Raw genomic sequence first — 24,039 nt, forward strand, 5'->3', positions numbered from 1 at the left:
AAGACTTCAGAACATTAATTTTCGGCTCTAATACAAGAAAACATATATTTTTAGTATTCTATAGAATTGTCATAATTATTATTCATACAAAAGACTTTGTAAGTGAGCTTAGCATATCACTCCAGTTGTATTGTTACATTGTTTTCCAGTTATATTTAGGATTGATTTCTGTTATTTATTTAGAATAATAATTGTATGATAATAATAATTTTAATTATTAATAATAAATATAAAGACATTGTTATATTCATTGAAAATAAATAAATATCTATTCATTCTCTTTTCGGGTTAGTCCCTTTATTAATCTGGGGTCGCCACAGTGGAATGAATCGCCAACTTACCCAGCATATGTTTTTCATTTTGTTTTTCCAGCCACAACCCAACACTGGGAAACATCCATACACACTCTTATACACACATACAATACGGCTAATTTAGCTTTTTCAATTCACCTAGAGTATACTGCATGTCTTTGTACTGTGGGGGAAACCGGAGCACCTGGAGGAAACCCACACCAACACAGGGAGAACATGCAAACTCTACACAGAAATGCCAACTGACACAGCCGGGGCTTGAATCAGTGACCTTCTGAGGCAATCGTGCAACCCACTGTGCCACCATGACAGCCCATAAATAAATATGATAAAATGTATTTATAATAAATAATTAAAATATATATTTAATATTTAAAATATATACAGTTGAAGTCATAATTATTAGCCCCTCTTCAAATGCTTTCTTCTTTTTTAAATATTTCCCAAATGATGTTTAACAGATTGAGGAAATTTTTACTGTTTGTCTGATAATATTTTTTCTTCTGGAGAAAGTCTTATTTGTTTCATTTTGGCTAGAATAAATGCAGTTTTTAATTTTTAAACACCATTTTATAGTCAAAATAATTAGCCCCCTTTAAGCAAATTTTGTTTTCTATAGTCTACAGAACAAACAATCGTTGTACAATACCTTGCCTAATTACTCTAACCTGCCTAGTTAACCTAATTAACCCAATTAAGCCTTTAAATGTCACTTTAAGCTGTATAGAAGTGTCTTGAAAAATATATAGTCAAATATTATTTACTGTCATCATGACAAAGATAAAATAAATCAGTTATTAGAGATGAGTTATTAAAACTATTATGTTTAAAAATGTGTTGAAAAAAATCTCTAAATTAAACAGAACTTGGGGAAAAAATAAACAGTGGGCTAATAATTCAAGGGTGCTAATAATTCTGACTTCAACTGTATATAAAGTCAACCAAATAGGGGAATGAAGTATATTTGGGGTGGTTCCACCCAGGGTGCCATTTAAACTAGAACCGACACAGTCCATGATATTGGACTTTTTTTTATTCCGTCAAGCAGCTGTAAAGCTCTGCTTGAAACATCCACTAAGGTTAAAATCATGGCAGCCAATCACATTTATTAATTTGCTTTCCAATATTTTGTAGATTGTATAGACATAAAAGGATAAAATAAATAAATAAATAAAAATCGCTTGTAAAATTGCAAGCTTTAAATTTGGATTTTTAAAAATATGCCTGTCAATTCAAAGGGACAATGGACATACAGTAGACATAAAAGGGATAGTTCACCCAAACATTCTAATTTACTCAACTTTCATGAGTTTCTTTTTTTTTTCTTTTTGTTGAATGCAAAAGAAAAGCTGATAACTGGCAATCGACTTTCATAGAAGAAAAAAAAAACTACTGTGGAATTCAATGGTTAGTAGTTTCCAGCTTTCTTGAAAATATTTAATTTTTTCTGTTCAACAGAAAAAAACCCAAAACAAACATTTAAGATAAGTAAAGGACGAGTAAACGATGACAGAACTCTTGAATGTCTCTCCATTATAATGTGCAGTGGGTTCTAAAAATTTGCAGTCTATAAAACAAAAACCTAAAAAGAAAAGTAAAAATGTTACATTGTTCAAGTTTGTAAGCTTTATAAGAAACATTTGGGTAGAGTTCAACAGTTTGTGCCATTTTATTTTTAGTTTCATGCTGGTATATTGTTTTTGAAGTACAACAGTATTGACCTGATGTCCTTTAAAATTGAACAGCAAAAAAGCAACTTAAGGTATTTATTATATAAGATAACTTAATTTATTTTATTAAGATATGTATATATACACATACATATTTGTCTTAGGAAGCCTTGAGAACTGGGAAAATGCACTAAACATAATTAAGGTCTGAAGGGCTACTTTTAAAGTAGTACTTTCTCTACAGAATTCCAAAAGGTTGCACTATTTAGAATCAGTGCTTGATTAGAGTGTATGAAATCACATTTCAAAACAAACAAACATTAAATCTCTCAAGATCTCAGTAGGAGCATTAACCCTAACCTAACAATACCAGCACTACTAATAATTAACCGGTTTGTCTTGATAAGTTTTTACTGAAAATTAAAGGGATGGTTCACAGAAAAATGAAAATTCTGTCCTTATTTACTCATCATTCGCTTGTCACAAACATGTTTGAGTTTCTATCTTCTGTTGAATAAGTTATTCTAAAGAATGTTGGACAACTGTAACCACACTAAAAAAAATTATGTCTGCAAGATTGTTGCAGACAATTTATGTGTTGAATTTAAACAAAAACATTAAATTGAGTAATGTTCAACTTAATTTGTTTAAATTCAGCCCAAGTAAATAGTTTACAACCACTTAAAAAAAAAAAAAAAAAAAAACATTAAATGCAAGGAATCATCTTTGAATCATTTTTTTCAGTGCACTGACTTCCACTATGCGCGTTTTCCCTACCATGAAAGCCAATGGTTACCAGTTTCCAACATTTTCCTTAATATCTTTTAAAAATGCAAAAGAAATTGAAGGAACTACTTGAGGGTGAGTACAACTTTCATTTTAGAGTGAACTATCTCTTTAACAGAGGCTGATATTTTGTAGAAAAATCCATTTGAATTCGCGTTATGTCTGGATTATAGGGCTCTTGATGGACAGAATTTCATAAAGCCAACTTTTGCGAAAAAGCTATAATTACTAAAACTTCAATTACCCTTAATCTTTAATAGATGGAGTACTAAAAAGAGATCTCCTGCAAAAACCCTCTCCATGCAAATCACCTGATGAATATTTTCAAAGTACTATGGATTGTTCTGAAGAGCAAGATGCTGATTTGCTGACGCAGGTGGTATACTGTACATGTCAATAAACAAATATTAAAAAAAATAATAAAACAACAACAAAAAAACTCTAATAAAGACAATTAAATTAAAATGGCTAGACCTTTTTACATATGAACTGATCTCTTGTTGCATTGAAATTCAGCAAATTAGATTTTAGGTAAAAGTCTCTTACCTTTGCATTCCGATAAAGTGGCTATTAAAATGTACAGAAGTTGGAAATGTGAAAGCTGAAAAGCCGCCATCGTTTACAGTAGAGATGCTCGCTATAGGACAGATGAGCACTTTGAGCACATGCCACACCATTTTCATGAAGTTATTTTAAGTTATTCGGAGATCATATGGGCTAATGCGGCAGTTGTATACACGCCAGTCTATCCTCTATAGACACTATTAGAATATATAGAAGATGAAAATATGAATACCGAAAGCTCTCATCTCAGAGTTTCGAGCAGCGCAGGCCACAAGGCCTTTTAACAATTGTTTTTGAAGTGCTGAAATATGTTATGCCATCTGTGCAAAAAGTCAGAGACGTGCAGTTTAGCTAAAATAAATGATAAAACTGGTAATATTATTTAATGACCCAGTATCCAACATTTGGCTGTAGAGTTTGTTTTTGCACACTGTAAAAAATGCAGGGTTCCACACAATCCATTTGTGTTGGGACATGAAGGAATCAAGTTGAGGTTTTCTTGCTTACAAATTTAAGTGGACTGAACATAGAACAATCAAGTTGTCCCAAAATCCCTCAAAAATTCATTATAAAGACAGTAAACAGTTTGAACAAGCTGCAAGATATATGTGTATATTTTATTATTATTTCATTTTATTTACAATGCACTTTAAAAAACACAGTTGACCAAAGTGCTGACAAGAGTAAAACAACTACGCTAAAAGCCAAATTGATTTCAAAAGTAATGGAAGAGGCTTGTCTAATATACAACGGCAGCCCATTCCACAATTTAGGTGCACACCCAGAGGGAGCTGGTCGGCTGAACTGAGCAAATGTGTGTAGGTGTGTAGGGACTAGGGTTGTCATGATAGCATCAATTCAGGCCACGATACTATACTGTACCAGCTGAAGTATCACAATACCAAGTAGTAGTATTGCAATACTGTATTAATTCATAACTCAAATCTATGAAATAAAGCAAATTGACAGAAATACTATATATATTTTTGTCATAATACTGCAGTTTAATCCCCTTAATATTGAAAATGTACTATTTGTACAGACTTTCTCAGCTTTTATGTATTTACTGTGACTCTTTTGTTGTTATTGCAATGATAATAATAATAATAATAATAATAATAATAATAAATAAAATAATAATTGATAATGCCATATGATCTGTCATGACTGCAGCAAGCTATGACCCGTATGCAGACAGTTAAAATGAAAGTAAAATAAAGGGGTCTACTAATTATTCGCTAGCACTAATGTTTGAGCGTTTTAGTGCCTTTTCCACATGCAACATATTGTAGATCTGTTAATGACGATATTACCGTTTACAAACTACAGGGGCACTGCCAGTTTTTTGGAGCCATAGTATCGCGGTGCTACTGAAGTACACGTAAACCGTGCAATCCTAGTAGGGACAGAGAACTCAGAGAGGTAAAGAGGTGCAGCACCATTCAGACACTTAAAACAAATAACAGTAACTTAAAATGGATCCTGAATTGCACAGGAAGCCAGTAAAGAGAAGATAAAACCAGGGTGATGTACTCGTATTTGCATGTGCCAGTTAAATTACGCAGCTGCATATACAGTTGAATTCAGATGTATTAACCCCCTGTTTATTTTTTTCCTCAATTTCTGTTTATGGAGCGAAGATTTTTTTCAACACATTTCTAAACATAACAGTTTTAATAACTCATCTCTAATAACTGATTTATTTTTTCTTTGCCGTGATGACAGTAAATAATATTTTACTAGATATTTTTAAGACACTTTTGTACAGCTTAAAGTGACATTTAAAGGCTAAACTAGGTTAATTAGGTTAACTAGGCAGGTTAGGGTAATTAGGCAACTTGTCTAACGATTGTTTGTTCTGTAGACTATCGAAAATAAAAAACTTAAAGGGGCCTAATATTGAGCTTAAAATGTTTGTAAAAAAATTTAAACTGCTTACATTCTAGCTGAAATAAAACAAATAAGACTTTCTCCAGAAGAACAAATATTATCAGACATACTGTGAAAATGTCCTTGTTCTGTTAAACATCATTTGGGAAATAATTAAAAAAGAAAAAACTAATTCAAAGGGGGGCTAATAATTCTGACTTCATCTGTGTGTGACACGTTAACTACATCATATGCAAAATATAAGTACATGTGCAGTAAATAAGCAATGAATTAAAAAGAGCCCATGACCAGGTCTTAATAAAGTACTGAATTTATTATTGATAGAAAAGGTTTTGCTAACTGAATAATACAAACCTTTGATTTGATCAGTGCTTGATGCAAATTCTATTACAAATAAATACAAAATACATAAATCATTCTCATTTACTTTGAAGAAACAACAATTACAAAAAATAATAATAATTACTTGATTTACAAGGCATTGTAGTGTTTTACAATTCACATGAATCAGATGCTGTGTGCATAGATACAGTATTGGAGATACAGATGTGAAAAGGCAGCTTGGTACCAGAATTAAGGTGTATGCTGTAATAGAACTACTGTACATACAGTAGGAAATCAGTCCTTTTAGAAACTTATTATAAATGTGCTTCAATATTATAGACTGAATTAAAACAACAACAGTTCATGTGCTGAAAAAACTAACAAATAAAAATCAATAAAAAATGTCCAGAAGCTCTTCCAGGAATGATGAAACGCTAACTCTGACTCTCTAGACTAATCTGTGTTTCAGCATGTCAAAAAATATAAACTGCAGAACAAAATTTCACAGTGCAACTAATTTCATCTCTTATAATGCTAAAGAACACTTACTACAGTTTATCATTTAAGCTCAGTTGTATAATGGAAATGCTAGCAGATAAATGAGCTGAAATGTAAATGTATTTATTGCAATTATGTTGTAATAATTCATTATTTTCATATCAGCGACACACTTGTACAGTGCTCATTCGCATGTACCCTAAAATGAATTGGCCTTCCTTCCACTGTGAAAGCATAAGCGCATACTTATGGTAAGCCGTTTTGACATTTAATCAATGCCCTGTATTAGTTTCTGTTTTCCTGTTACTAGTGCGCTTCCATTAAGTACTAGTACTTAATCATTAGTTACTAGTGCTTTTTTGTTAGATACTAGTGCCTATTCTTTAGATACTGGTGCTTTATTTTAGCTACCAGTGTCTTTTCTTATTCATTAGATACTAGTACCTGTATTAAATAGATACTAATACTTTTTCATAAGATACTAGTATGTATTCCTTAGATACTAGAATTTATTTTAATGGTACTTATTTATTAGGTACTAGTACTTATTAAATAGATACTAGTTCTTATTTATTAGATACTAGTATTTATTTTAATAGTAACTATTTTGTTGTTACAAGTAATAAATTAAACGTTTCTCCATTGATTTCTATGGGATCTGTCATTGAGATATCAACTATTCAGTTGTGACTAGTATGTATTCCAGCTGGGGCTAGTACATATTTTTATATGTTAGTAGTTAATCATTAGATACTGGTACTTATTAATTAGATACTAGTTCCTAAACAATAGATACTAGTACTTACAGTATGTATTAGATACTAGTATCCATTTAATAGGTACTAGTGCTTGTTGATTAGAATAGAGTACTTATTAAATAGATACTGGTACTTATGAAATGGATACCACAACTTATTTAAAAAATACTCATACATATTTATTAAATAATATTACTTGTTTAATATGTCACAGGTAAAAAAATATTTTACTATTAAAAATGTATAATTGAACTATAATCTTCCATTTGGACAAGTCATAACATAAGACAGGTAAACAAGCAGAAATGACTAATAAAATAAGAATTGTTACAAGTAAAAGTTATAATAAAATACTAGTGACGATTGAATAAATACTAGTACTAATGAAAAACAACTAGTATCTGTTTAATAGTCACTAGTATTTAATGAATTTGTACCAGTACCTATTTAATAAGTACCAATATCTATTAAATAGATACTAGTATCTAATGATTAAGTACTAGTACCTAATAATTAACTACTACTACATAAAAATATGTACTAGACCCAGCTGGAATACATACTAGTCAAAACTAAATCGTTAATATACCAATGACAGAACTCATAGAAATCAATGGGAAAAAAAATAATTTGTTACTAGTAACAACAGAATAGTTACTAGGCACTAAAAAATTTGTACTAGTATCTAATATTTAAGAACTAGTATCGATTTAATACTAGTATTTAATGAATAAGTGCTAGTATCTAATACATAAGTACTAGTGTCTATCTAATAGGTAGTAGTATCTAATGAAGGAGTACTAGAAACTTTACAAAAGACACTGTAAAAGAAGCTAAAGAACAAGCATCTATTGAATAGGCACTAGTATCTAACGAATAAGCACTAGTAACTAATGAATAAGCACTGGTACTTAATGCAAAAGGTACTAGTATCTAGTACTAGTAGTAACAGGAAAACAGATACTAGTACAGGTTATTAATTAAATGGCAAAACGGCTTGCCGTACATACGTATTAAGTCTAGATTGAGGAGCTGCAGTCTAAGCAGAGAATGAATCTTTTTCTTGATGCGCGATTACTCGTCTAATCTATTAGAGCGGTAATACAGGAATTATGTTTTTACATGGTTTAGACTATTAACTGTGTTTCTCATTTGCTCTACTATACTAATGCTAAACCTGATATTTATACTTTCTGTGAACTGGATTTGTTCAATGCTATATTCATATTAACCTTCTGCTAACATCTTGAGGTCCTATCGGTATCATATCAAACAACTAACAAAATGATCAGTGCTCATAATCAGTCACTGTTAGACCTTAAACAAAAATTAAATCTTTTTTCCCCTTCCATATGTATTTATGCATGTATTCACCTTCTCCTTATTTCACATTCTTATTTCATCTATTCACTGCTAATTATTCAAATAAAAGAAGTTTCAGTAATCTTCTAATTTAAATGACTAAATTCTTCTTCAACGTATTTTACTTCCAAAGTAGAGGGATGATTAAGGCTTTTCTTGTAAAATAGGCCTGTTTTAAGGCTGTTTTACGGAATTTTAATTGAGATAATGACGGAATGTGACAGTTACAGCTTAAGGGTGGAAACCAGAAGTCTGGAGTTTCATTATCTATGATCTTTTATTTTACAGATATAAAGAAAGTTCCTCTGTATGTTCATGATGAGTGGGCAGCTTCATTCACACCTCATTCCACAGATTCCTCTCGGCGCTTCAGCAGGAACTGGTCTGTAAATTGCTCTCGGTGAGGATGGAGGTTATGCTGGAGTGATCGTACAATCCATCATCATCGTCATCGTCGGAGCTGAGCACTGAAGATTCCAGCACTGACTGTCGGGCCTGCTGAATCTTCCTCCTGAAAACAAATGACAGTAGTGTCCAGTGGTGTAACATACTATAAGCACTTCTGAGCAAGGAAAACTCAAATGTAACTAGCTTTCTTCAATAGAAATCACTTCACATTTTAAAGCTTTGTATTACATCCATGTCAAACAGATGCACGGGCCACTTTGATGCCTTAAAACCACATTTCTACAAAATCAAGCAATCAAGCAAAACAACATAATTCTCCATGTTGTGTGATTATTTTACATATCGTTTATCATTATTACTATAATAATAACAATAGCAATAATTGTTGTTGATTTTCTTCTACTACTATTATTATTATAGAAGCAGTGGTTTCCTTTGATGGTTAGCACAAGTTATGTAATGAAAACCTATTGGATTCTGTTCTGGTGACCATTCACAATTACCCCTTTTCCACCAGCAAGAACCGGGTTCAGAACTAGAGCGTTTGGTGGTTCACAGTGGGTTTAGTCTGTGAGCCTTCTAAGAACTGGTTTGCTTTTCCACAGCAAAAGAAATGCCACAGAGCCTGGTCTGTTACTGAATACGTCTCACTCTGAACACTAATGCAGAGTGAAAGCGCTAAATAAAAACACACAGTCAACAAAAGTGGATGTTGCATCACTATTAATGTTCATGGCTCTGGGATTCCACATCTGCATCCAAGCACAGTGAATACAACGTGTTTGCACAGATTTCTGTAATTTTGAACATTTGTATAGACCAACTACAAGCAAGAATAATGTGGTCAGTATAGTCGTGTTATACTGCTCTTTTAATAATGGCAGCCAAAATGGTTTCTTTGGTTTTGTTGGTAATCCTGCCATAGCTTCCGACACAAATGGTTCGTAATTCTAGCAAGGGCTAGGGCTGCTCGATTATGGGAAAAATCATAATCTCGATTATTTTGGTCATAGTTGTTATCGCAATTATTCAAAACGATTATCAGTTAAAGTCAAAATTATTAGCCCTTCTGTAGCACAGGCTGCACAATATATTGTTTCAACATCATTATCGCAATGTGATCAATCGAGGTCTGTGACTGTGTGAGAGTTGTGAAAGCATTCAGACATAAGAAACTGTACCGTTTGTAACTTTGACAAACTAATTTAATTAAAGTGTTTTTAAAACTAAGACTATGCAGTATTATTTTACATTTGATTATTCAATTACTGTATACTTGAATACAGTTTGACTTCTTTTAAAAAAAAAACTGTTTATTTTAATTTGTATCTTTTTCTTTATTGAATTTATCTGAGCTTGTAGATAATTTCTTATACGTTATACTTACAGACTCTCATACAGAATAATCGCAATCAATTCAAAATGATAAATTCTTTCCAAATAGTTATTCAACACATCTAGTGAATCAGTATTCATATCACAATATACATCATAGAAAAAAAAGAGCTCACAATGTTATGATCCACTTTCCCTGGTTCAGAGCTGTTGCTTTGAGTGTTGAAACCAGCACTCAAATTACCCAAGTGAGCTTTAATGAAAATAGGCCAATGAAAGTTAGTGAATGAACTAGCCAGGGAAAGGTCGAGGGTCAGGAATATCACTGCACAGTCTTATCCTTCAGGCTCTCCCCTGTCTCTGTGCGTCTTTACCAAGGTCACAGAAAGTGCACTTGCACCGCTACAGAAGGTAAGTTTCTGGATTCTCAACTATCTTGAAGACAAGCTTATTCTAACTCAGTCTCAGGAGCAGGTTATTATTGATCACAGACTATGGTGCTCCAGTAACTTTTTGCCATCTCTGCTCATCAGGGTGCAGATGATGGAAAGATGCTTGGAATGCAAGACCTGATTATCCAGTTCATGAAAGGTGGCAGGAGGACAAACCCTCCTAGGCCTCCTCACTCTGCAAAGAGTTTTGCCTCTTTATGGACATTAGGGCATGATGCTACTATGACATTTGTACAGCGGCTACAACAGTTATGTCTTCGGGGTGCTGTGTCATCACCACATAACTCATAGTGACTGACTGAAAGAGAATGTCTCAGTTAAAGATGCAACCCAAAGGAGGAAATGGAGGTGTTATGTCACGACAACCCCAATCCTGAACTCCCAGCTAAATACTGACCTCTGGGGCTTAATTTTTTAGCAAATATCTCATCGAGTGACCGCAAATTTGTATGTTTATTGCAATATCAGCTTCTCTGGCTATTTTATGGCAAAACCAGATCAAGTTTACTGTATTTCTAATAAAATTAGGAATAATAATATCAACATCAAAATATCATTAATAATATCAATAATATCAAAAACTACAATTTAAAAAAAAAACATATAATCAATATTTAATCGTTGGATCACAAATTTAAAAAATAGAAACCATTGCCTTAAGATAGATAGAATTACTTTAAGAGACACACACTGCTCTCTGCAGGCCTTACAGAACATTACTCTATAAAAGTTATTTAAAGATAGTTTTTTTTAAACATGAACTATTATATTTGACTTCCATATATTACTCTTATCTTCTCTCTTAGTCCCACACACTCACTTGAGTTCATTCTCTAGCGCTGTGACTCTGGACTGCAGCGCCTCCTTCTGCTCCTGCTGCTCCTCCATCTCTCTGATGGCCTTCCTCCTCAAGCCCTCTAGACGCTCTGCCTCTGCCTCTCCTTCATCCACCTGCCGTTTCAGAGCCTTAACACGCAGAGTCAGCTGGAGGAACACAGATGCATTAAACAAGCTTCCCACGGGTCATGGAATTTCAGGAATATCATAGAATTTTAAAAACTCTATTCCACACATTTAAAGCCAAATTTAAAAAAATGTATTTTTATTTATTATAAATTATTATGTTTTTGTTTTCTAAGTCATGAAATATCAGAGATTTTTTTTTTTAATGTTACCTCCCACTTATCAAAAGGTAGCTTTTCTGTGTAGATGAGCAATGTATACCCAAATTTAATGTTTTTTAATATAAAACTATGGAGATGGTATGGCGGGAATTTGAGCAGTGACTTGCTGGCCAAAATCTGCATAAATACAAATAATGCAAGATCTATGATTTTAATATGATTTTTTATATTTAGATTTTTGTGTTAAATACAGCAATTGCTGGCTATAAAAGCAATTAAATTTTTAAAAAATAAAAAAATCACTAAATTCTGGAGAAACTACTCAACACAATAATTGCCTGTTTTTCTATTCATTACAGGTCATGGACATAAAGATTTCAAGTCACGTAAAAGTCATAGAATTTTATGTTCGGCTTAGAGTGGAATCCCTGATTAAAAACCCTCAAACACACAGAGCTTCACACACTGCTCATTATGTGTTCACATTCTGTATGTATTATTCACCTGGTCTCTCTGCTCTGTGTGCTGCTGTCTCTCCTCATCCAGAGTGATGTTCAGTTCCTTTAGCTTCCTCTCTATCCGGCGCTGAGAGGAAACCACAGAGTTCTTCTCTCTGAAAAAAACAAGTAAATATGTGTTTGAACTTCAGAATGTCTTGAAGTTAATGTGTGAATATTTAGGGTCCAAAGCACTGAATGTGCCAGCACTATATTAAAGCCATTTGAAAGTTTAATGATTGACAGATGAAGTGGTTACATTTAAGTTCACGTCAACACTTCTTTCCACCGCACCTATCAATCACTATGCTTTAATTGACCATTGGATATGCATGTTGTAGGCCTGCACAAACGAGAAAGTTGATTTTCATGAACATTTAGTTAGTTAAGCCAGTTCTGTAATCAGCTGTTAATCTCAGATTAATGCCAGATGGAGTAGTGTTTACTACACACAGCCTTCACTGACAAACTATGCAAAATTAGCAAATGATTTAATCTGCACTATTCTGAAATCAAAGATAATTATCCTGTGATTAATCAGCTGTTTGTGTCGACACTTTATGCCTCTATGTTGCTGCTAATCTGAAAATACATGAGAATACTACATTTCATAACATATTTGGTATACATAGAGATTCACAACTGACCACAGAGCTTTCCTTCTTAACAAGATGTGCATGACAATCACAACTTTTGCTAAATTGCGATTTTAATTTAAAGGGCACCTATTTTCCCCCTTTTTTTAAGATTTAAGATAAGACATTTGTGTCTCCAGAATGTGCCTGTAATGTTTTGAGCTCAAAACACCCATCAGATTATTCATTATACCTTTCAGAAGTTTGTAATTTTCAGCTCTGAGCATCTTGTTGCATGTGCCTTTAATGTTCCCACTTGCCTGTCAGAGTGTGCCTCAGTCTCTGGCTGCGTCGTATAAATGGCACAGTGACAGACATAAAGGAAGCAGATCTCAAGTAACGTTTGTAAGAAATACTACAGTACTTTTCCAATGATTATTTGATGTATTTGTTGTGAAGTTAATTCAAGCCTTTTGATGAGTCACACACACAATGTCATTGCCAAGTTCAAGCACACATAGACACACATGCACAGTGCGCGCATTTAAATTTGCACTGTTTTTGCACGGCAAATGTGACAGGATATACATTAATATCCACTGCTGTATAGATATCTGTTATGTCGATGTACAAAATAAACCTGATTTACGTCCACAAACAGGGATTGAAGCGTCTTCTTTTATAATTGTACTGACACGAGGATGTTGTTACAAAAATAGTAAAATCGCTGTAATTCATTGCAAACATGCACTGTTTTAAAAATGTTTTTAACTTGTAAAACTTATTCTCGATCACATTTGATGATGATTAATGATCAAAGTGACCCTAACAAATCTTTTAATCCCAGTTGCTTTGTGCACGTCTTGTTTTGTTGATATGATTATACATATTACTACAGAGACATGTTAATACGTGGTTGTCAATCGATTCGGTGGGCGGGCAAACCGTAGAGGGGCTTAAAATGGGAGGGATTTGGATTTTATTTTAATGTCCGGAAATTAAAAAAAAAAAGAAACTTATTGTCTGTATATCACCCCAATATGACTGTGGACACACTATACCTACACTTACTTCTGTCCAAACAGGTTCTAAAAGGGAATTTTTATCATAGGTGCCCTTTAATTTTGATTTATCTTGCAGCCCTTGCGTGTAGTGTTTGGTTATGACATATTATACAACTAAATGATCTCCAATATGATTTGTTAATTTGTTCACAAATATATCAGTGATACATCAGGACATTATAAGGAGTTATATTTGATACTTGATAAGATTTAGATTCTGCCAATTTAATAAAAAAATCACAACTGACAAAACGCAAACAAGTAGAAGTATTCACAATCTACTTTGAAGACTGCAGTCTGTGTATTTTCTAGCAATGTGGAGTGCTTTCAATTAAAGAAAAGTGCTTTTCTCAAGCGTTCTCCAGTACTTTGTGAGTAATGTAATTGTTTCTGCCACTTCATGTTAGTGGCTTAAAATCTGCAGTTCAAAAGTCTTTTTTTAACCTCTCTTCTGTGCGCAGTCGTTCCTCGAGTTCCTGGATTTTGCTCTCCAGCTGTGAGACACCAGTGGAGGAACGTGACTGGCCTTCCATCTCAGCTACACGAGTCTTATACTCCTTTATCTGAAAGAAAAAAAAATAAAGCAGATTAAATGAAACCCTGTGGCCAATTTGAATTAAAGCACCGTGAAGTTACACGAGCCTAACTCTTATCACGTGTTCGCACAGAAACTCAGGCAAGGAAAATGCAGCATACAGTACGAGATGAATCTATAAAACTGTTCAGAAGTTATATAATGTACCTGTCTCTCCAGAGCGTTTTTGTCTAGCTCCAGGTCTTGTTTGGAGGATCTCTCTTGCATGAGTTCTGCACGCAGCTGTTCAATCTACAGAAGATTATATCAAAACATTAACATTGCATCAATGTGATATCATTTACTAATCACTTCTGTTCAGATTGTCGGTTCAAATTCCATTATTTGTGTATGTGACTTCAATCTGAATGTCTGACTATCCACAGTACATTGCAAGTGTCCATATCTAGTTTGTCTTGCCATGATGCTGCAGGTGTTAGGAATACTGCAAAAACAGCAACGAAAAATGGTTATGCAATACAGATGTTGTATTATGTCATGACAACATTGCCATTTGTCTGGATTATTACATCTTATGAGGCATTACATCTTATGCAAATACTGAAGAAAGCTGACAAGCACAGCTTTACTCCTTGCTGCTGTTCCTGATGACCTCTACATTCAAACTGTGTACACAAACCAACCTATTGTACTTTAGCTTTATATTCCACTCCTAACAACACATGCTTGTTTTTGTAATAACATGAAGAGCATTTTCCACAAACACTGTCAAGTGCTTACATTATTTACAGTAGTGAAAGTGAAAATTAGGCAAAAATCAGAACAGACTGGTCAGACCAAAACTGGTCTTGAACAGTTTGAATAGTATTTAAAATATTTTCTGTCATTTGGCATTTCAACTTCCTAAATATTTCAGATTCAATTTGGATAGGTGCAAAATTCACATTTGAACTGACAGTTCGAGCAAGACTTTAGTTCAATGTGTCTCGTTAAGAATCTTTGTGAGTTTGCTTTTCATGTTTCCAGCTCTGATTTGTTGAGACACAATGGTAATAACAATATCTGCATTTAATTATAGGTCAAAAAGCAATAGTGCAAAAGTGTACATAATTTTTAATACAACATAAAACAGTTACAATTTTAAAAGGTAACTGTCTAAGATCTTAAAAAATGTTAAATTTAAAAATGTTTATAAATTTAAAATGTCTTTTTTCACCAGTATTTAAAGGTTAAACGAGCCTCACATACATTTACGTTTACATTCACACTATTGTTCAGTATCATATCTTCATTGTTACTTTGCTAACTTACAGCATTTACATATTTTTAAAATAATAACCACAAGATTACAAAATGCATACAATTATAATTTATTAAACAATGATTGCGAGCTCAATTAAAAAGGCTTGAAAATGTACATTTGTGCAGTCGTTACGTTTTTCTTTTTATTATGGACTTGCACTACCAGAAAAAAAGTCTTGTCTCTGGTCTAAGTTTTAGGAACAACAAATAATAACTTGACTTCTAGATGATCATTCGGTATAAGAAGGGGCTTATATGAAAGGCAAAGGCCTCTAGATTACGCTTATTTTACCAAAATTAAATATAATTATGCCTCGACTTTTGATTCTTTTTAATTATTTCATTAGGACAGTACTTTGCTAAGACAAAAGTCTTTTTACTTAACAGAAATAATGTACAGTATAGAATGGAAAGTCATGGTGCAGTGGAGAAAGAATAAATATTTGCCATCCACTCTGCAGATCTCTAACACACCCTCATACTGAATGTAACCCCAAACCATGATTTTTTTTCACCAAATGTGACTGATTTCTGTGAGAATCCTGGATCCATGGGGGTTTCAATAGGTCTTCTGCAGTATTTGTGATGTTTAGGATGGAGTTCAACAGATGATTCATTGAGGAAAAAAAAATTGACCTTCTACTACTGTTCCAAAATATCAACTAGAAGTCAAGTTATTATCTGTTGCTCTTACAACTGGGATCGACGACAAGACTTTTCTCTGGTAGTGTATACTGATAAAGGGCTAGTTTATCCAAAAATTTCAATTCTGACTGGTTGTAAAATTTCTTCTGTTGAACACAAAACAATATATTTTGAAGTATGTTGAAAAAAGCCGCCATTCGCATCCATAGCAAGAACAAACTAAATACAATAGAGGTCAATGGCTGTTTTTCCCCCAACATTCTTCAGTGCATCTTCCTTAGTGTTCAACAGAATAAAAGAAACTCAAATAGGCTTGTAACAAGTGCAGGATGAATAAATTACTGAATATTCAGTTTTGGGTCCCAAAAATGTTGAGTGTACTAAATATAATGTACCTGATCTCGGCTCCTGGTGATTCTTTCTGTCAGCATCTCTGCACTGTTCTTCTCCTCATCCAACTCGAGCTCCAAATGCTTGATTTTGTCCTGCAGGTGGAGACAAACATGACATATAGTCAGGAGAATCACTCTGATCTCCCAGACAGCAGATGTGAATGTGAAACACACACAACACACACACACACACACAACACACACATACACACACAACACACACACAAACACAACACAAACACACAAACACAACACACACACAAACACACATACAAGCACATACAAACACACATACAAACACACCTCTAAACTGCGGATCTCTCTTGAGCGGTCGTTTTGTGTGTTGCGCTGAGTCTCCATCTCACTCTCCAGATGTTTGAGGCGGTTGGTGAGCATCTCTTTGTCTAATAAAGCGTTGTCTCTTTCCTCATAACTGGAGAACAGCTCTTTCTTTACACGGCCCAGCTGAAAAATCATTAATATAGCAGGATAACAAAGGGATGACTTATTACATTATACTGGCTAAATCAAAGAATGAATCAGGGTTTCCATGCTTTCATGAACAGCAGATTCAAGGACTTTCAACAACTTTTTAAAGCACCATTCATTTTAAATCAAGCACCTTTGTAATTCTAACTCCTGCATATGTATCTCCATAAAAGCCTTTACTGCACTTTACATTTCACATACACTTATTTTTACATTAAAACATTTGGTTTTAAATAGCAGAGTTCAAAGAAGTTTAACAAAATTAGTTGAATTTAATACTGGTAATACTCGTTGAAAGACAGTGTCTGAAATATTGCTATTGCATTATTTGTCAGTTTTATTGTACAAGAATTAAATGTATTGTTTTATAACAATTTGAGAATTTAGTTTTTTTTTTGTTCTTTAAGTATTGAGTCTATATGTTAAAAAATAACAATTTCACATTTAATTCAAGAACTTTCAAGGACCTGTGTTTGTTTAAGTACTTTCCAGGCCTTGAATCCATATGTCTGAATTTCAAGTACTTTAAGTAATTTCAAGAAGCATGGGAACCCTGATGAATATTTGTGCAAGGTAGAGTTGTGTGAAACAGTTAAAAAGTGACATCGCAATTTCATCAAGAATTTCTTCTATGATTATAATACATAATATTTTGCTGACCGTGTTATTGTTTTTATTTTTGCTTTTTGCTTTTATATCAGACAGAAGTAGCATCATTCTTTAGTTGTGATATCTCACAGTATCTGACCATTGCTTGTTTAAAACTACAACTTGAAACCTTGAAAAAAAATGTGCCTTGAAAACTGTAAATATATTGTATATACTTTGACACTTTAAGGGAAGTATGAGACTAGATGTCAGTTTGTTTCATATCTGTTTGTATTCTGTTTTGTTTAAAAGAGTTTACTTGTTTTCTTTATGTTATGATAAATTTTTAGTAGTTAAAATTTATGCATTTTGTTTGCTATTCCCAGATTCTTAGAAAGAAAACTAAGTATCTTTTATTGGCATCTCTGTGATCTTTTTCACATCGTTTACCTTTTTTCATTACCTTTTTAACCTCCTTTTTTTGTAAAAGTTTCCCCCTAGAGGTCATAACAAAACTTTGGTACTAATTTGTTTTGTTCAAAAAAAGACAATGATGTGTCTAAAATGTAACCTTTTCAGTGTTAAATTTTTGTTTAACTGTTGTCTAAAATCAATATCCCACTTGCCACTGTACCGGGGCAGACATTTATGAAAACAACATTTGCTCTATTAATTAATTATACCATATTCTATAATTATCAAGTCAAAAAACATTTACAGGAATATTTTTTGAATTTCACCACTGATATAAACTGTGCATGCCTTTAGCCTCTTAAGCTTTGTTTGTTTGTTTTTGCAAAGTGAATGACACTCACTAATTTCAACTTGTACACTGTAAAAACAACAATTATGACATCACCACAGACTGTAAATATGGCACAGCCCTAGTGTTAAAGCCAGTGCGTCACCCACCTCCTCCTGCAGGGAGTGGATGGTGCTCTGGGCTTTATCCAGCTCACTGAGCTTCTCTTTGGTGATTTTCTGTGAGTCCTGCTGCTCTTTCCTCCACTTGTCTCTCTGCTCGTCTAGCTGAGCTTGCAGGAGCCGCATTTCCTCACGATGTGTAGCAGACAAGCGCTCCATCTAACACAGAAATGGAGGGAAAGGAAAAAAACAGAAAAGGTAAGAACACAGTAAAATGAAAAACTATTTAAATTAGTCTTGCATGTCGACGAGGACATACCTCTTTATTAAGTTTGTCTAGCGCTCTCTCCTGCTGTCTCCTCTGGTCATCGAGCTGCGTGTTCTCCTTACGGACAGTGTCTCTGTCCTTCTCCTTCTCTTCCAGATTACGGGCCAGCTCATCTCTCTCCAGGCTCAGCCTGGAGCTCTCTCGCCTGGCCTCCTCCAGCTGCTGCCTCAGTTTCCTGGCCTCCTCCTGCTGCTCCTGCTCAGCCTCAAAACTCTGAGACATGCGTTCCTGCAGCTGAGACTACAGATTGACACGGGGCATACAATGAACACTAGACAAAATGATAAAAATTCAAAACAGCAAGTGTAGGAAACGTGTTTCTAGGCAGTTGTCAGCTAACTTCCATTAGTCTTAACAACGACACAAAATGCAATGTTGTTAAGCATGAGAATTCAAATTTGTAGTTTTATACATACTGCAGCAGTGTGATCTTCTAACTGGAGCAGTTCATGTTTCTTCAGTGTCTCAGAGTGACTTAGTTTTCAGTAAAGGTAGATAACCCAAAATAAATATTTTTTTTTACAGGACATGTATTTGAAGATGCAATATGCACCAAACAAGTTTGCAATAAGAGTGGATTGCAAATCTGATGTAATCAAAAAAACATGCATTCGTGGAGAGATGATTCTTGTGATCAAATTCAAATTAATATTTAAAAAAAATTAATTAAATAAATGGCAAAAGCAGGCGTCATGGTGGTGCAGTCGGTAGCACGATCACCCTAAAGCAAGAAGGTGGCTGGTTCAAGCCCCGGCTGGGTCAATTGGCATTTCTGTGTGGAGTTTGCATGTTCTTCCCGTGTTGGGTTTCCTCCGGGTGCTCCGATTTTCCCCACAGTCCAAAGACAAGCGGTACAGGTGAACTGAATAAGCTAAATTGGCCGTAGTGCATGTGTGTGAATGCAAGAGTGCATAGGTGTTTCTCAGTTTTGGGTTGCAGCTGAAAGGGCATCCGCTGCATTAAAACATAAGCTGGATAGGTTGGTGGCTCATTCCACTGTGGGGAATTATTAGTAAAGCAACTAAGCCCAAAAGAAAATGAAAGAATTTATGACAGGGCAAAAGTATTGGAAATTTCTTTTTTTTATATTATTATTATTATTATTATTATTACAATCATTATTGTCCTTAATTATTATTATTATTAACAATCAATCAATCAGAAATCATGTGAAATGCAATCTGCATGTTTTTTTTTATTAAATCCACATAGTTTCATGGCCAATAAATCTGTCTAACACAATTCCTGGAGGGCCACAGCCTGTTTAGTTCCAAGCCTGCTCCAACACACTTACCTGTATGTTTCAAACAAGCATGAAAGACTCAACTATTCTGATCAGGTGTGTTTAATTAGAATTGGAACTAAACTGTGCAGAGCTGTGGCCCCTAAAGATCTGAGTTCGATACATGTGCTCTAAGGTAACAAAAAAAAATAAATTGCATTATTTGCAACAAATTTTTGCAGTGTAAAATGAGGCACAAAAGCTGGGTAAAAATTAGACCAATTTTTTTTTTTGCATGCAATAGGACAGAACTTCAGCTCGACTGGAAGCAAATAAAAAGAAAAAAAAAAGAGAGAGGAGAGATGAGTTTGGGAAAGGTCTGCATCTTAACCTCTAGGCGTGTGATTCTCTCCTTCATACGCATGTTGGTTTCCTCCAGTTCCTTATGCTCCAGCTTCAGATTGTTGACTTGAATTTGAGCAGAGCTGAGTTTGTCTTTCTCTGCCTGCAGCATTTCTTCAGTGGAGATCAGCTGACCTCGCAGTCGACCTGCCTCCTCTTGCATGTCACTCAACTCCTTCCGCAGGGCCTCCACCAACGAGGGTTCAGCGAGCTGTCAGCGTTTAGTACAATCATCAAGTAGAACACAGAAACCAGGCGTTTTATGACATAACTTTTAACAACAGTGTACCTGCTTTGCCCTCTCATGAGCCTTTGTGAGCTCTTCCTTATCTCTTCGTGACTGACCCTTCAATCGGTCAATCTCATATTTCTGCTCTGCTTCAAGCTCTTGTTTGCTCTTCTTTAATAACACGATTTCCATTGTCTTCTTGTCAAGATCAACCCTTAATTTATCCATATCTGCCTGGGTCTTCTGCAGGTCAGCACGACATCGTTCAAGTTCCTATAAAAACACGACGAACACCTTGAGTCTCAGTGAGAGAACATTTATGAATGGAATATTTATATTCCTACATGTGTTTATGTATGTACCTGGCTGACCGCCTGTGTCTGTTTAGGATCTGGCATCTGCTGTTTCATTGTGTTGACTTTCTCCTGCAGATCATTCAGCTCCTCCTCAAACTCTTCTTTCTCCAGACGTGACTGGAGTAATCTAACAAACATAAGTTTGTATTTACATTGTACCACAAAACAGTTTAACTAAGTGACAACCAACATTTATATATTCTGCTGTAATAGCAGCTATTTAAAAATGTATTAGAACTTCTCATTATAGTGATCCTTGTATTTCCTCGTACTGTTCAAGTAGTTAAACTCTTGATTTAGGGTTAGGATCCACCTTAATATGATAAAAGATTATATGCACATTTTATTACAATCAACATCAATAAGGATGTCATCTTGCTGTTACAGGATGGCCATTAAGAGATTGATAAATTAGCTTAGTATGTGTTTAAATTAGCAGATTAGCAGCTTTATTCTAGGATTTATTTCTCAATGTTTGAGTATTGGTAATGATGAACTGAAGATGATCATATGAGTTATGCCAAACCGCAGGCATTACAATGTTCTGTTTGGTTACAGTGTGTATAAGATTGAAAAAGGAGTTCCCTCAAATATATTGAGGATTTATTGGGATAGTTCACACAAAAACACCCTCATGTGAGAGTTTGCTCCCTCACATTTTTAATTATGCAACAAAAAGCTTGTGCCGACCAGAAAAAAACATGTAAATAATGTTCAGTTTCTTTCACAGATGCATCATTTTATTTCATGAGACATCAATGTAACATCATCAAGAGCTGAGGGTATTTATTTTATTTAGCTTAGGGATGCACCGATACCATTTTTTGGAACCGATCCAATCTCAATACCAAAACTCTGGGTATCAACCGATTCAGATACAATCCCAATACTGGTCTGTTAAATATAATATTGATTTAAATAATATTACAGTGAAATATTCACAGATTCAGAGTAGCCTATATTAGGCTAAATAATAATGGCAATCCATATTGCGCCCATCAGATTCACTTAAATTAATTTAATAAACTACTTTGACTGCAATGAGCCAGGCTTTACAAACTATTCGCAGCAATCAAAGCATTCCCCTCGGAAGAATAAACTTAGTTGGAAGGATAAGACAATAGAAATTTATTGTGAGAATAATTTTACGGAGCGGTGCACGCCGTGTCTTTGCAGCCGGATGCTTGAATTAAGCTACTGATGCATCACTGAGACAGTGTGCAGCCTTCCGCTATCAGCAGACACTTTTAAAACTGAGCGCCACAAAGGAAAGAAATCAGTGTGTTGAGGATCTAATCAATGTATTTTTAAGACTTTTCTAATTTAAAATTTCAGTTAGGCCTACTTTGTGAGGGAAGAGCAGGTAATAATGACCTTTAGTCCAGTATTGCAAATGCAAACTGCTGGTCTAACACACACAGCGCAACATGATTTAGAAATAGCAACTCCTTGTTGCACGTCAAAATGAAGCCATTTCATGCTAAACTAAATGCATTTGTCGACTAGGCATGGCTGGTATAAGATTCTGATGGTATGATAACCTTAAATATAAATATCAAGGTTTCACAGTACTTTGTACACAAGATATTGTAATTTGAGAAACATTTAAAATATTTTGTAGCAGTAAACATGTCAGGCTAAATAATTATGGACTTCTGCTGTCTTCATTTGTTTCAAAAACAGATTTTTTTACAATTTAAAACGGCAACTTTGGAGATTTTTTCTGCTGGAGATACTGTAAAAAAAGTAAATAAAAAATCTTACTCAAACCTTAGGAATGGTATAGCAGAAAATTTTGACTGTTTTAAAACCTTACTTTTTTAAACTGCCGTATACCTTGAAAACGGTTATTGTCCCATGCCTATTCTCCACTGATTATTCAGATTAACAGGAACAAATAGTCTTGGAGAAAGTTTTTCATGTTGTCATAAATTGTGAACTATTGGAGAATGACTGACAGGCACAGAGGAGGGGAACACTGAACTGAACTTAAATTTAACCAGTTGAATATTCATCTGTACTTCACATTAAGCCATAGAATAGCTTCAGAACATTTGGAAAATAGTACGCCTACATGACAATTTTCAAGTGCTTTGTAATAGGCTACCTTCATGGCTTTGCTGGCTATAAGTTACACAGAATATAGTGCCCATGCAAGATCGAATTTGGTTCGGTACCAGCTGGCCGATACCAAATCCACCAAAAATATGCAATATCGAAACGATATCCGATACTGTTAAGTGTTGTCTGATAAGTGTTGAGATCGGGCATCCCTAATTTAGTCCATACAGTATGTTCTTCTGACTGTCATTGTATCAGTAGCTAATCACTAAGGACCAAAGTCTAAGATTTTTCTTTTTAGCAAAAAAATGCCTTCTACATTTTGCATGATCTAAGGATCAGTAAATTATCTCTGAACAAAAGTGTTCGGGTGAACCATCCCATTAACGCTTAGAAAATTATGATTTATTTCAGATTAAATCAACAAAGTATTAGTTTAAAATTAGGGTTGTGGGCTCTACAAATCAAACAACAAGTACTACAGGGTGCAATCACATCTCTACAAGTAGTTCTACAATTTTCTCTCAGTTACTCAGAGCGTATCTCACTCTGCTTTGGGTTGAACCAGCTGTCCACTGCACCGACAAAATGCGCACAATGGAAAAAAAGAAGGCATGTACATACATTAACCCAAATCAAATGCAAAACTAATTAAATAGTATACTTTATACTTTAAGTAGTCTAAGTGTGACTCACTCTTGTTTGGTGTTACGCAGCTCTTCTCTGCTGGACTGGAACTGCTCTCTCCAGTGGTTTCCTTCATCTCTGCTCTCCTCCAGTTGCTGCTGAAGAGACCTTAACGTAGAGTTTACACGGTGGCGCTCGGCTTCAATAGTTGCCTGAGACTAAGACACAGAGATACTGATGTACTTATGTGCAACAGGATTCCTTCACAAAGTAGTTTAAATGTACAATACTCCCATGCCTATATAGCTTTAAAACGGGTGTTCCCCAGGGGTTAGTCCAGGGCCTGTCTGAGTTTTTTTTTTTTTTTCCAAACTATTG

At 34.4% G+C, this 24,039-nt stretch overlaps 1 protein-coding gene and 1 long non-coding RNA gene across 14 annotated transcripts in view; one reads left to right on the top strand and one right to left on the bottom strand.

The window, feature by feature from the left end:
* LOC101883647 (uncharacterized) overlaps positions 1-24,039 on the top strand; it is a 713,507-nt gene that overhangs the window by 655,611 nt on the left and 33,857 nt on the right. The gene's annotated exons all lie outside the window — the stretch shown is intronic.
* Positions 1-24,039, bottom strand: part of cgna (cingulin a) — a 78,972-nt gene that overhangs the window by 1,874 nt on the left and 53,059 nt on the right. Inside the window, exons 10-23 of one of the 12 annotated variants that reach the window (XR_015511316.1) lie at positions 23,731-23,879; positions 20,980-21,100; positions 20,678-20,890; positions 20,378-20,599; positions 18,756-19,004; positions 18,485-18,655; positions 16,799-16,960; positions 16,499-16,588; positions 14,364-14,447; positions 14,066-14,184; positions 11,990-12,098; positions 11,182-11,345; positions 7,775-8,677; positions 5,519-6,422 (exon numbers count right to left, since the gene is read on the bottom strand). Coding sequence is in view for 2 of the 12 variants with exons in the window: in XM_087286912.1 (XP_087143038.1) it covers positions 8,536-8,677; positions 11,182-11,345; positions 11,990-12,098; positions 14,066-14,184; positions 14,364-14,447; positions 16,499-16,588; positions 16,799-16,960; positions 18,485-18,655; positions 18,756-19,004; positions 20,378-20,599; positions 20,678-20,890; positions 20,980-21,100; positions 23,731-23,879 (1,995 nt within the window). In the remaining 10 variants the exon portion in view is untranslated. Of the gene's footprint in view, positions 1-5,518; positions 8,678-11,181; positions 11,346-11,989; positions 12,099-14,065; positions 14,185-14,363; positions 14,448-16,498; positions 16,589-16,798; positions 16,961-18,484; positions 18,656-18,755; positions 19,005-20,377; positions 20,600-20,677; positions 20,891-20,979; positions 21,101-23,730; positions 23,880-24,039 lie in introns of those variants that run through there. The other 11 variants (XR_015511315.1, XR_015511314.1, XR_015511313.1 and 8 more) reach the window with 11 other exon arrangements.

The sequence above is a fragment of the Danio rerio genome, chromosome 16 (assembly GCF_052040795.2).
Source record: "Danio rerio strain M-AB ecotype USA chromosome 16, GRCz13ab, whole genome shotgun sequence".
Classification (NCBI taxonomy): Eukaryota; Metazoa; Chordata; class Actinopteri; order Cypriniformes; family Danionidae; genus Danio; species Danio rerio.